General features: G+C 41.9%; 1 protein-coding gene across 1 annotated transcript in view; it reads right to left on the bottom strand.

Moving 5' to 3' along the window:
* The window catches only part of LOC148036638 (Dynein light chain type 1 family protein), a 36,272-nt gene extending 23,415 nt beyond the window's left edge, over window positions 1-12,857 (bottom strand). The window contains exons 1-2 of the mRNA XM_087679180.1: window positions 12,701-12,857; window positions 12,486-12,601 (exon numbers count right to left, since the gene is read on the bottom strand). Of these exons, the coding sequence (XP_087535306.1) occupies window positions 12,486-12,596 (111 nt within the window). The 5' untranslated portion in view covers window positions 12,597-12,601; window positions 12,701-12,857. The remainder of the gene's footprint in view (window positions 1-12,485; window positions 12,602-12,700) is intronic.
* Between the last annotated feature and the right edge of the window lie 595 nt (window positions 12,858-13,452).

The following is a 13,452-nucleotide window of genomic DNA, read 5'->3' as shown; positions in this document are numbered from 1 at the left end:
GGGTAACAGTCACTCCTGGGAGAGGGCTATGCAGTCTGAGATAGACTCCTTACATAAGAATGAGACTTGGGATTTGGTTTCCTTGCCTAAGGGCAAGAAGGCTTTGCCATGCAAGTGGATGTACAAGTTGAAAAGTACCCCTGGACACCCCAAGCCGGCATACAAAGCTAGATTGGTAGCAAAGGATTTTAAGCAGGAGCATGGTGTGGACTTTGATGAGGTCTTTTCTCCTGTGGTTAAGATGACTACCCTGCGCTTAGTTTTGGCTTTGGTTGCTCAACTTGACCTGGATTTATACCAGATGGATGTCAAGACCAATTTCTTACATGGAGACTTGCATTATGAGAATTATATGGAGCAGCCTAAGGACTTCGCAGAACCTGGCAGGGAGCACCTAGTGTGCAAATTGAAGAAAAGTCTTTATGGCTTGAAACAAGCACCTAGGGAGTGGTATCATAAGTTTGATGCCTTTATGCAGTCACAGGGCTACAGCAGGAGTGCTATGGATCTGTGTCTTTGCACGAAGAAAGCCCGTGATGGTTCTTTATTGATTTTGGTCCTCTATGTGGATGATATGCTGATAGCAGGAAAAGCTCATGATGAGCTAGATGCTCTTAAGGCTCAGCTCAAGAAGAGCTTTGAGATAAAAGATCTGGGACAGGCCGCTCACATACTTGGTATGCGCATTAGACGCGACAGGCATCACGGACTCCTCTACTTGTCATAGAGGGAGTACATTCATGAAGTCCTTGAGCGCTTCCGCATGCAGGACGTAAAGCCTATTGGCTGTCCATTGCCTTCTTATGTGAAGGTATCACAGGTTGATTGTCCGCAGACAAATGAGCAGAGGGCCAAGATAGCCAAGATTCCCTATGCATCCGCAGTGGGCAATCTTATGTATGCCATGATAGCCACTCGTCCAGATATTACCTTTGCAGTTGGTGTTGTGGCACACTATATGGCTACACCTAGTAAGAAACATTGGGATGCCGTGAAGGGTATCATGAGGTACCTGAAGGGCACTACAGATATGTGCATATGCTATGGCAGCCAGGATACAGGAGTCGTGGGATACACTGACTCTGATTATGCAGGACATGCAGATAGTAGGAAGTCCACTTTCGGGTATGTATTCACATATACTGGAGGTGTTATTTCTTGGATATCCAGGGTACAGAAATGCACGGCCCTTTCTACTACAGAGGCCGAGTATGTTGCAGCCACTGAGGCTTGCAAGGAGGCCATTTGGTTGGGTCGTTTGGTTGCTGACCTTGGTATTGATGCTATCCCTACACTGCATTCGGATTCTATGAGTGCTATTCAATTAGCCAAGAATCCGGTCTTCCATGCGAAGACAAAACACATTGAGGTGAGGTATCATTTCATACGTGGGGTTGTTGAGGACAAGTCTGTTGATCTTGTCAAGATCTCGACTGACCAGAATCCTGTAGATCTGCTCACGAAAAGCCTCTCTACAGAGCGCTTTGCCTTCCTCAGGAGGTTGATGGGCGTGGGATGAAATGACGTCTTTCCTCATCATGTTGTACATGTGTACATGCCGTACTGTCTTTTCCTTTTTCTTTTCACTTCTCACTAGGGCAGATTCGCCTTTAAGTGGAAGGTTGTTGGGAGTAAAGGCGCCTCCGCCTAGCCGCCCATGTATTACTACACTAACAATCACCACCGCTGCACATTGCAAGTGGCGGACGCCCGTCACCGTCACTTTATCATTTATTCTTTTAGTGACAGTTTGAATAAAGGAAGGCCCGATCACACATTGTGACTGTTGGAGTTCCCATTTCTTGCGCCTCTCTTTCTTGCTCTTGCTCTCCCGCCATAGCTCTCGAGTGCAAGCTTCGATCCTTCTCACCTTTCAAAATTGTTATCATGTCTATTCTTATACTGTTTGGGAAAAATACAATTGGTTTTTTGTTGGTTGATCGAACAACTCCCTAAATGCTTGTACATTCAGCTGATTGTTGAATTGTGGTTTGGATGATTACTCCAAGTGCTTGTGATTGATGGTAAATTCATAGCGGGAATCTATGATGACAAATTGCCATGGGGAATAAAGGAATGTTTTCTTAGAAGACGATATTAGGTTGATTGCCTTGATTGTGCTCGATTCTACAGTGGCTATCTAGGTGCATTTCTTTTGTTTGTCAAGTTCCAGTGTGTTTTCCATGAGTAGTTTCTACATTTCCCACGTTGTCCACACTTTTGGACATTGTCCTTGCCACTTGGATTTTTTGGTGGCCGTATGGAATTTTCTAGGTATTTATTATGCCATGACCCTAGTTGGCCAGCATTTATGGCCTTTCTAGACTGTAATCCGCCAATTTAGAGGTTTTATGGCTGTTTATAGCCATTCCCCACTTGGCAGTCATTCATATCATCGTCTTATTCCTTCCCTGGCAGGTGCACACTCCAACTCCGTCATCCTCCTCCATCTCCGATGCTACCGCCATCATCAACCTAATCCGATGCCCTTGCTGACACTGCAGAGTATGATCAATCCTCCTGTATTCAACATTTGTTCCTTGTTCAGTACAGGTTTCTTTTCTTCTTCTCTTGCAAATTGTCTCTCTCTCTCTCTTCCTCTGTGTTGAAGTTCCTTCTTCCATTGCACACTCACAAGATCGAACTTGGCAAGAGTTGAGCCGATCCCATAAGGTCAAATGATCCATCAATGATCCAATAGTGGGATCCTCCATCAGGCAAAGAATAGGGTGGATAACAAACACCCTAGGATTGAAGATATCATGGATACACTCCACCTTGCATGACCAAAACGAGTAGTTGGAACCATCAAGCCTCCCTAGCAAGCTCCCACTTCATCTCTTCCTACATAGCAAGCTCCCACTTTTACTTGTTTTCACATGACTGTGCCTCTTTAAATGTCAGCGGCTCACCCTCATCAATCAACAAAATGCAATCCAAAGATGGCTGAAACCTCTGTGGTTGCCTTCTGACTCGTGTAGACCATCTTACCCAATGATCTGTATTATCAAGCAGTGGGCTTACATCCTGAGGAATGGGCACACCATCACTAGGTGGGTGATTTTCAGCATTTTCTTGCTGCTGTAATCTGTTTTCAGCATGTTCTTCTTGCTGTCCTATTTCATCTTGTGCATCTATTTGCTATCCATGATCTTCTGGCTGTAGCACAATAGGTTGCTGCTCATTTTCAGCATCGAAAGGGACAGAACTTTCAGCTAATAGCTGCTGAATGGCTGGCTGTTCATGCTGAAATTTGACCTTCTTTTTGTCAAGATCACTATGTGTAAGCAACTTTGCCTCATTAAATACTACATCTCGGCTGCATACCATCTTCTTGCCCTGAGGAAGCCAAACTCTATAACCCATCTCTCCCTCATCTCCATATCCCATGAAGATGCCCTTGATGGATTTCATGTCTAGTTTGGTACTTTGTTCTACAGGTACATGCACAAAGGCATCACAGCCAAAGATACACAAATGGTCATATGAAGCAGGTTTGTCAGACCAAACCTCTTCCAGGAATGCCATTTTCCAATGCACGATTGGGAAAGCGATTGCATACATGAACTGCAATTTTAAGAGCCTCTCCCCAAAACTGCTGCAGGAGATTAGCTGTGGACAGCATGCATCTTACTCTCTCACAAAGTGTGCGGTTAAATCTTTCAGCCATGCCATTTGATGCAGGATTATAAGGGGCTGCCAACCCCCTCTTAATGCCATGCATCTCACAAAACTTGTTAAATTCTTTTGAGACATACTCACCTCCCATTATCTATTCTTATGGCTTTCAACTTAAGCCCTTTTTGTGTGGTAACAAAAGCATGAAACTTTTTAAAAGAATCCAACACTTCCATTTTGCTCTTAAGTACATACACCCATGACTTTCTACTGAAATCATCAATGAAAGTAACAAAGAACCGTGCACCTCCATACGAATTAACACACACAGTGCACACATCAGAGTGTACTAGGTCAAGAGCATTAGACTTCCTAACGACACCAGAGTAATAAGAAGACTTCACTTGTTTTCCATATAAGCAATCATTACAAAATTCGAGACCAAAGCCTTTTACATCAAATCTTCCTAAAGAGGAGAGAACCTAAAGGCCTTTCTGGCTCATATGACCAAGTCTTTTGTGCCAAAGCTCCATCTGTGATGGACTTTAGCCACAGCCAAGAACTTGCCAGGTAATGCTTTACAATGCAAGTAATATAAAGTTTCCCTTTTGCTGCCTTTAACAATCAGCATAGAGCCCTTATGGACCTTCCAAGATCCACCACCGAAGGTAGTAAAATACCCTTTAGCATCAAGCTGCCCATCTAATAGTAGACTTTTTTTTATGCCAGGTACAAGTCTGACATCCTGCAAAATCAACTCTTGGCCATTTTCAAGAGCCAAGTGAATGGTGCCAACACCCTCTATCTCACATGCATAGTTATTACCCAAGTAAACCTTGCCTAGACAACCTGCATTGTATTCAAAAAATGATTCCAAAGAGGAAGTAACATGAAAAGAGGCACCGCTGTCCACTATCCATGATTGTGACAGCCCATCATGAGCTGAAAATAAGGCAACAATTACCTCCTTTTTGGTGATGTGCATATCACCTTTTGCTACCATAATATCTACATTATTACATGAGGCTATAACAAGTATCTCTTCAGTGTCAAGAAGCTCTTCAATGACCACACTAGATGCAACATTTGCCCTTTGCAACTTCTTTTGAGGAAGAGCTGTCATCATCTTTCTTATCGTCCTTCTTTTTCTTACCCTATGTTTCTTTCTTGTTTGCTCTTTCTTGAAATACCAGCAATCGAGCTTTTTATACCCTTTACGCCCACACTGATAACATGTGACATCCTGTTGTTTGCCCTTGCTTTTGCTTCTGCTTGTACCTTTACTGGCTGCATTACCCCTCTTTTCAGACCTGCCTCTCACATGGTAAGCTGAGCCACTGCTTTTACCACTAAATTTTCTTTTGATTTCTTCATTAAGGATTGAACCTCTTACACCATCAAAAGTCAAAGCAGGATTGTTGCTAAGTGACACAACCAAAGATTCCCAACTGTCAAACAAAGTCATCAATAAGAAAATAGCTTTCAATTTATCATCGAAAGCCGCCAAACCAGAGTCCTGCAACTAACTCAAAACCCCTGTGAAAGCACTCAAATGCTCAAATGCTAGCTTAGACTCATCCAACTCCATGTTCACAAGTTCACGCATAAGATGCACTTGATTCACATGAGTTGTATTTTCATAAGTATCCTTAAGTTTTTTCCGTATAGCATAATCTATATTAAGACGCTTGATATCTGTAAGTACATCATTAGACACTACCATCTTAATGTATGCAATGGCCTTCTTATTAAGTCTAGCCCAATCCACATTTGTCATAGCTGCAAGCTTAGTATCCAAGAGAGCATCTTCACAATCCTTGAGAAACAAAATGCCTTGCATCCTATCCTTCCACAAGTCAAAGCCAATGCCATCAAACCTCTTGATTTCAAAGAGGGATTTAGTGTCACTGCTACTAGAAGCATTTGCAGCCATTTTTCAGCAATAAACCAAAATTTCAATGCTGCAATTTATGACAGCAAAAGTGAGCTGAATATTCAGCAGATTTCAGCCCAATTTTTCAGTAAATAATAGCAATTCAGTTCAAGTACATGTATTGCAGTAGAACGAATGACTTTCAATAGCATGACTGTAATTTCAGCATACATTATATGCATATATCACTAGCAGATAACTCCCACTTCAGCAATACCACCAAAAATATATATGCACCAATCCTAGATCTGCAAATGATCACTAAGACTGCTGCAACATGAATAATCAGCAATACATCAACTCAATGGGAGCTGTCCAACATGTGTACTGCATGTGTATGTGCTTGTATCATCTTCTAATACCCAAAACACCAAGAAATCTCTGCAATTTCTCCAAAATCGCACAAGCGGGAGATAAAAAATGCTCAAATCACTTTGCTTATAACCACAAGATTGCTTCAGCAATATTCCCAAAGTGCATTTCACGCATTAACTTTGCCAAAATCCACATATTTCAGCAAAGACCCCAAAATTTCACTAACCGATCTGCCCCGACTGCATTAATACATGTTCCGAAAGCATAAAACGGGCAAAATTAGTAAAATTTCACAAAACTTTGCAAAAGCCCCAAATTTCTCGGGTCCAAATGTGCCAATATCAGCCAATCTGACTCAGCTAAACAAAATTTCACCAATACAGCAAAAGCCCCAAATTTTATGGGTCTAATGTTGAGAAATTTCAGTAAATTTGGCAAAATCCCCAATTCAAACGCACACAATGTCTACAATTTCTGACACAGATGCCTCAATTTTGCAAGAGCAACACTCAACTTGGAAAAGCCCCAATTTTCTAGGCATAAATATGCACAAATTCGCCCACTATGCTTGCATGCGCAAACACCCAGAAAAAATGAGATAAAATAACCCAAAGATTTCTGCTTTTTTTAAAAAAGAAGAAAGGGTCCGTTGACCCGGCATTCAGGTCCGTGACCTGTCAGGCATCACGTCGCCTACCCAAACGCCGCCCATGATGGTCGCACTAGCGCTTGGCTATCGTGTCTGGCAGCGTGACGCAAGAACCCCGTCGTTGACCTGTCTGTCTGACTCGCGCTAGCTGATTTAGCTGGTGCTTGGTTGTCATGTGTAGCGGCTGGTGCTCGTGTGCACAGCGAGTTGAGGTCGCTGGTCTACAATGTTGCACAAAATACAAAGTCAACTGCTGCTGCCCGCTGGTCCACTCTGGTAGCGCTGGAACTACTGCCTGGTTGTGCTCGACTGCTACTCGTCTGTCTATCGACAATCACGAGATGCCTTTGACCTCGGGAAGCATGCACTCTAGCTCTAATACCAATTTGAAGGGGTGAGTGCACAATGGAGTGCGAGATCAAAGCGTTAGCTAAAGAGCAAAGCTAAGCTGAGAGTTAGTGAACGCAGAGATAGGTGTACCGTTTCTAATGGTACACAAAGAATAAAAGAATGTATTTATATGTTAGGGTACATTAAGGGTGTGTTCACACCCGTAAGTCTATTTATACGGAGACGAAGGGACTTTACACCCAACAGAGGAGAGGATTCATGAACAAATGAGCTAGGTGACCTCCGAGCATGGCGTGAATTGGCACGAAAATCTCTCCATCTCTCAAAAGAAGGACAGGGACCTCATCTTCTAAGTCAGCAAAGAACTAGTGATAAGACAGCTTCTATATTCTACAAGACATCCACAAAAAATCCGCATTTTGGTGATAGACAACCCCGAAACAAGGGGAAACAGCTACAAGATCACAACGAAGTCGATGCAGCGAGTTTGCCTAGGGGAGAAATATTGTCGCCTACACAAAGAAGCTGTCATCTTCAAGAAGAAAGCTATGTTTTCTGCAAAAGCTGATGTGGCAAGGTTGCCTAGCAATTTGGGGTGGTCTCCTCCGCAAGAAATCGGCTCAGTCTCTCTCTTAGGTGATGACACTATATGAGAGTGCACAATGGAAGAGAAACTCGAACACAAAGGAAGAGAGAGAGAGACAATCTGCAAGAAAAGAAGAAAAGAAACCTGCACTAAACAAGGAACAAATGCTGAATACAGGAGGATTGATCAATCCCTACATGCAGCCCGCAACGTTAGTGAGGGCACCAAATCAGGCTAATGATGACGACAGCACTGAAGACAAAGGAAGATGATGGAGTCGGAGTGTGCACCTACCAAGGAGGGAGGAGAAAATGCATAGAAAGGCAATAAACTGAGTGCTCTAGAATGAGCTACTTCCTCTATCAAAACAAGTAACAGACAGGCCAAAGCTCCTAAAGTCCTTGTTTGACTCTCAAACTTGAGACTCACAGGCAAGAGATGACAAGGCATGACAAACGTGACTACTTACAACTTCAAATCCACAAAGTCGCCTAACTGCTCTATTCAGAACAACTCTCTATTTCCATCCACCTTGAACAGTCTTCACCTCAACAAGCATTGAACACCCTATGTCGCCTCGATCTCGCTTAAACTCCAACATGCGGATAGATTCACTTTCTGTTGCTCCTCGCAACTCCGTACAAATAAAAAGAAGGAGAAGATATGCTCATTGATTGCCACAAGGGTGAACACAAAGATCTCATAGCACTAACCACCAATGTATTACCTTTGGAAAACGTGCTACCGACACCAATTTTCCAACTGACACTTTGTTTTCTCATCACTTTTTTTATTGTTTTAAATAAATAACTTTAATGTTTTCATTAATATGCCACATCAACAATTATTCTCAAGGCTTCCTTTATTGAACTATCACCACTTTTGCCTTCACAACTTGTGCCAACTATTGATACATTCACCAAAAGTCAAACTTGCTACCAACAATCTATACAATCTTCTCATGCTCTATTGGAGGTCTCGGTTGTATACACACCTCGCCTCCCATGCACACGTCTCACCTATCACACAATCATTTTCTCACATGCCCCCATGATCCTTTTGTAACATGCCCCCTTGATCCTTTTCATGCATATTCCCTTGACTATGTCATCTGCCTCCACCTGTCCTATTACTTGCCCAACGTAGACTTTGCAAACTTGCTGTTAGTTAATTATGTAGATTCATGTTTATGGTTCAATGGCATTTGAATGACTCACAACTCATGAGATATTCTGATACACCATACATCATACATCATAGTTGTATTTCTTTTTCATTTACTGTTTATTGAGTTACAACTCATGAGTACTCTCGTTTTTCGAGTCTATATGACATAGTATGAGTCTATAACTATTCACTTTTGAGCCTTCAATCTTGAGTTTACTGTCTATGACAAGTTACAGTAATAGTCTTAAATTGAATCATGATTCGTGTATACTTTAAATTTGTCAAATCTCCATTCTCTTCTAAGTCCTAATGTTATATTTTTGAGGAATTTAAAAGTTTTGATGTAGAGGTTCAACTAATAAGAGTGGTGGTTACCCCATCATATATTTTTAGTTATATTTATGACTATATTTTTTATTTTTATACCTATATTTTTTGGATTCTAGTTTCACCATTTCAGACCAAGGCCAAAGCTCTATTTCATGACTCCGAGACGTGTTTTTGTTTCGTCGTTTTTGAAAGTCTTGGCAACTACACTTGCTCTAACCCCTATACATATGCATTAATTGGCTAGAGCCCGTACTTTAAATGGCCTAAGCCTTTGAGGCTCGATCACACACATATCACTTGCGTGTTGTTCACAGACAGGAGATGATTGAAGTTCACAGTCATCTCCTACCTGTGAATCTCGGTCCTAGTTAGACGGTGACATTACAAGCTGCTTTGACATTCATTCTAACATTTCATGTGTTTTGACGAAGGAGGCAGCTGTTTCTAGAGTGTGCATTTTAATGCATTACACTTTCGGTTAATTTTTTTGTGTGTTCACATTGGCCATCCCAATTGTCCACCTCAATGCATTTCTTTTTCAGCGACCGGAGGTTGGTTTCATAGTGATGTTTGAGGGCAACTGGTATGCAAATTGCAATCAGTATTTTCTCTACCTCTTGATTGCTTGGATCAAGTTGGCCAGCAATTATGGCCTCTATAGACACTGAGATAGCAGTTGACCAATTTTTTTAGCTTTCTACTTTTTATAGCAATGCCTCCGATGGATGGTCATTCATTCTTTTTGTAGATTGCACCATACTCCAACATCCAATGGCTTTCCTTTGTCATTTGGTGCTTCTTTCTGTCATCATCCTAATCCCGTGCCCTTACTAATGCTTTGGGCTGCATGCAGAACGAATCCATCCACGTAGTATTCCACATTCTCTTGGAGTTCAATGCAGATTTTCTTCCATTCTCTTCTTTTATTGCAATCACTCTTCCCTTCTCTCTTCATGTTTGTGTTCTTCTTATGTTGCGCACTCTCACATGGTATCATTGCCAAAAGAGAGGACCCGGAGGTTCTATAAAGAGGAGACCACACTCTACTTGTTTGGTGCAATCACTTTCTTCCCTTCTCTCTCCATGTTCATGTTCTTCCGTTGCACAATCTCACATGGTATCATTGCCAAAAGAGAGGACCCAAAAGAGGAGACCACACTCTACTTGCTGATTGGTGCAGAATTGTCACAAAGATTGCAAATGTTCTACATTATTTGGGCCTTCTACAAAGTGTGCAGGGCATCTACAACTTTTTGGAAGGATGTAGCTAATTTCTCCTCCGTTCAACCTGCCCAACACCAAAACGTAGCAATTTGTTGTGTGTTTGCAAATTTCCTTGAAGAGATATGGACTACTGATTCAATGCTTTTGATGACACCAACGAGGAGTCCATCCATCCTTTTGAAGACAAGCACTCTCGCAATTAGAACATTGCAAAGAATAACATGAAGATTGAAGGTCAGAGCCGCGATCATCTAGAGATCATCACTTTGACAAATCTTGAAGATCGGAGCAATCTCGTCCCCCCTACTTCTCTCCAAATGTCTAACATGGCTCCTACAACAAGGCCCCCTATGGCTGTTCTAGCAACATGTATACAAGTGCCTATTCTTCCATCATTACCCAAAGAAGATCACATTGATGGCACTTCCTTTGAATGCACACTTGATACCTTCAACCTATGGGCATTTGTCACCACCCCTATACCCTATTGGTGGAGGATCCCCGCATTGGTTCTACAATGGACCAAGCTACTCTTTGGGATCCACTTAACTCTACAACCTGATCTTTTCTCTTTATAAGTTTGCAAGATTCTATCCTTGTGCATGTGCATAGATTTCAGACCACAACGGAGGTGTGGACAAAGCTATCTTCCCTCAATTTTAAAAAAAAATTTATCCACCAAATTACCATTGAAAAGAAGCTCCGAATGCATTTTGTTGCTAGCTCTCCTTCAACAAAGGATCACATCAATAAATTGAATTATGGGATGAGCTTGCATCCCTTGGTAAAATGATCTCATCAAAGAATATGGCGATGATGTCAAAGTGCAACGAATGCAAAAGCATATAACCAAACTCAAAGAAAATGAACATGGAGAGAAGAGGGAGAGAGAAGGAGACAATAGAACGCAAAAGTCTACAATGAATGAATGCTAAAATGAAGGAACCAAAGATCTACAATGGGCTGTCAAATGTATCTTTGCCGAAGATGTCTCTGCACCTACGAATCTCAAGTGTGAATGAACATGGGCAGGCCACCCATAGCAGAGGTGTGGACAAAGCTATATTCCCTCTATCAAGAAAAGACGTTTCCCCACCGAATTACCATTGAAAAGAAGCTCCGAATGCATTTTGTTGATGACTCTCCTTCAATTAAGAATCACATCATCAAGATAAAGGAATTATGGGATGGCCTTGGCAAGATGATCTCATCAAACAATATGGCAATGATGTCAAAGTGCAACAAATGCAGAATCGTATGACTGGACTAAAAGAAAATGAACACGGAGAGAAGAGGGAGAGAGAGAAAGAGACAATAGAACACAGATATCTACAGTGAACAAATGCTGAAATGAAGGAAGCAGATATGTACAACGGGGTGTCGAATGAATCATCAAAAATCTCTCTCCACCTGCAAATCTCAAGTGAGAATGACCAGAGGCAAGCAAGCCTATTTAGTAACAAATATGCAGGTAGGCCAGTAAAAACTCACCAACTACAACCAAAACAGTTTGCCTACACCAAATAAGTAATAAAATAATGAAAAAAATCTGCAACTACTGCTGCAGACTGCCCGGATCTGCTCTGCGAACAGCTGGCAACTGCATGAAACTGTCCAGCCTGATCCAGAAATGCGTAAATCTGCCCTAGAGTGACTGTACTTGCATGTGCCCATCCAGGGGATGACTAAATCTCTAACAGATGATTCTCCTTATTCATCTTCCATCCGTGCAAATCGAGCAGAACATCATACAACCTCATGCACAATATGAACAGGTAGCCAGAAACACACTGCTCCCATAAAGGATGCAATATAGGGGGATAAAACATTCATGATGGCCACTTCTTTACTGATGCATTGTGGATATAGGAGCCAGAATGCCATCCGAAACAGAGCTTTGAAAGATCGCACACGCTACTAGTTCCACTATTGCCTTCTACATTCCTCGTGCAAATACAATACATGAGCAGCATTCTTCGACAAAAGACATTGCAGGCACACAACAGCAAGGGAGGACAATGCATTGAGCATTTCTATCCACAAATTTATGAATGCGAAAGGTCATGCAGTGAATAAAGTGTCTTGGATAAATTGCAAGCATGTCCAATGTCAGCTGCTATACCTTACATAAGTTGCAGAGATGCAGAGCCTACACCTCCCCGTTTGCAATGTTTATGCCAGGTTGTAAAACAACGTGATTTTAGTTCACCGGGCGATATTAGCAAATGCTGCGGCACAGACAACAAATCGACGTCCATGAAGGCAGACAGACAGGGGCACACACACACACACACACAGATGATGAGGCCAACCTGCGAAGCGCATTCGATGGCATCCTGCTGCATGTCTTCGGTCATGTCCGCATTCTTGATGATAGCCTTTCTTTCAAGAGCACCTGTCCGTTCCACCACTTTCTCTGCCATGTTTTCTGGTAAAGCACACAAAATGTAAGGAAGCTTGACGTTGCTGGATAAACAAAAACGACGGAAGATTGCTCCACAGCAGGATACAGATGGACGGCCTATACCTGATTTTCCGAGAGAGAGAGAGAGAGAGAGAGAGAGAGAGAGGGAGGCGAGGGGGCGGCACACAAGGAAGTAGAGGTGGTTACAGGAACGCGGCTCTTGCCTTCTGATTGGAAAGAAAGGTTCCACTGGAATTAAAAGGATCTAACGTTAGATTTGAACGTCCCCACCTCCCTCTTCTATAATATGCGTAGATCAAAAAGGTTGCATCTTTTTGTTTGTGGCAAGTATTTCAAAGCAATAAAAACCATGTGCTGTCTTTCTTTTTTGTTTTTTTTTTTAATAGAATGCCAATTCAGGCAGTTAATTTGCAAACGTAGAGCCTGAAATCCACCTATTTATCCTTGAAAATCGAACCAAGCTATGCACACAAATGCCTTGTCGGTTGCTCTAAACACTCTTGGTAACATGTGTAATGTTGCTCAAATATGGTGCAAATAGGCATACAGGCCTTTGTGCCCAACAACTTCAATAGATTGAAATGATCTTATCGAGCATGAAGGGGGGACATAGAGATCAGAATGGAGAGCTATCATATGGGGAAAATGTGGTCAAGTTTGCAAGTGCACAAAAAGGTTTACAGATATAAAGTAAATTTCAATGTGGAATAAGACTTATACATTTAGAAATCTAAAGAGACTAATCTAAGAAGGGTGATTAAGCTCTCACAAGTTGGAAATTCAACATGGGATTTTTTTATTTTATTTTTTTTGCCCCTACAATTGAACCATCTAAGCTCAAGGGCTAATTTGTA

This window comes from Lygodium microphyllum, chromosome 5 (genome assembly GCF_053477565.2).
Source record: "Lygodium microphyllum isolate KBCC chromosome 5, Lygodium_microphyllum_v1.1.10, whole genome shotgun sequence".
NCBI lineage: Eukaryota > Viridiplantae > Streptophyta > Polypodiopsida > Schizaeales > Lygodiaceae > Lygodium > Lygodium microphyllum.
The sequence above is the reverse complement of the archived record's forward strand: the minus strand, read 5'-3'. Positions and strand labels throughout refer to the sequence as shown.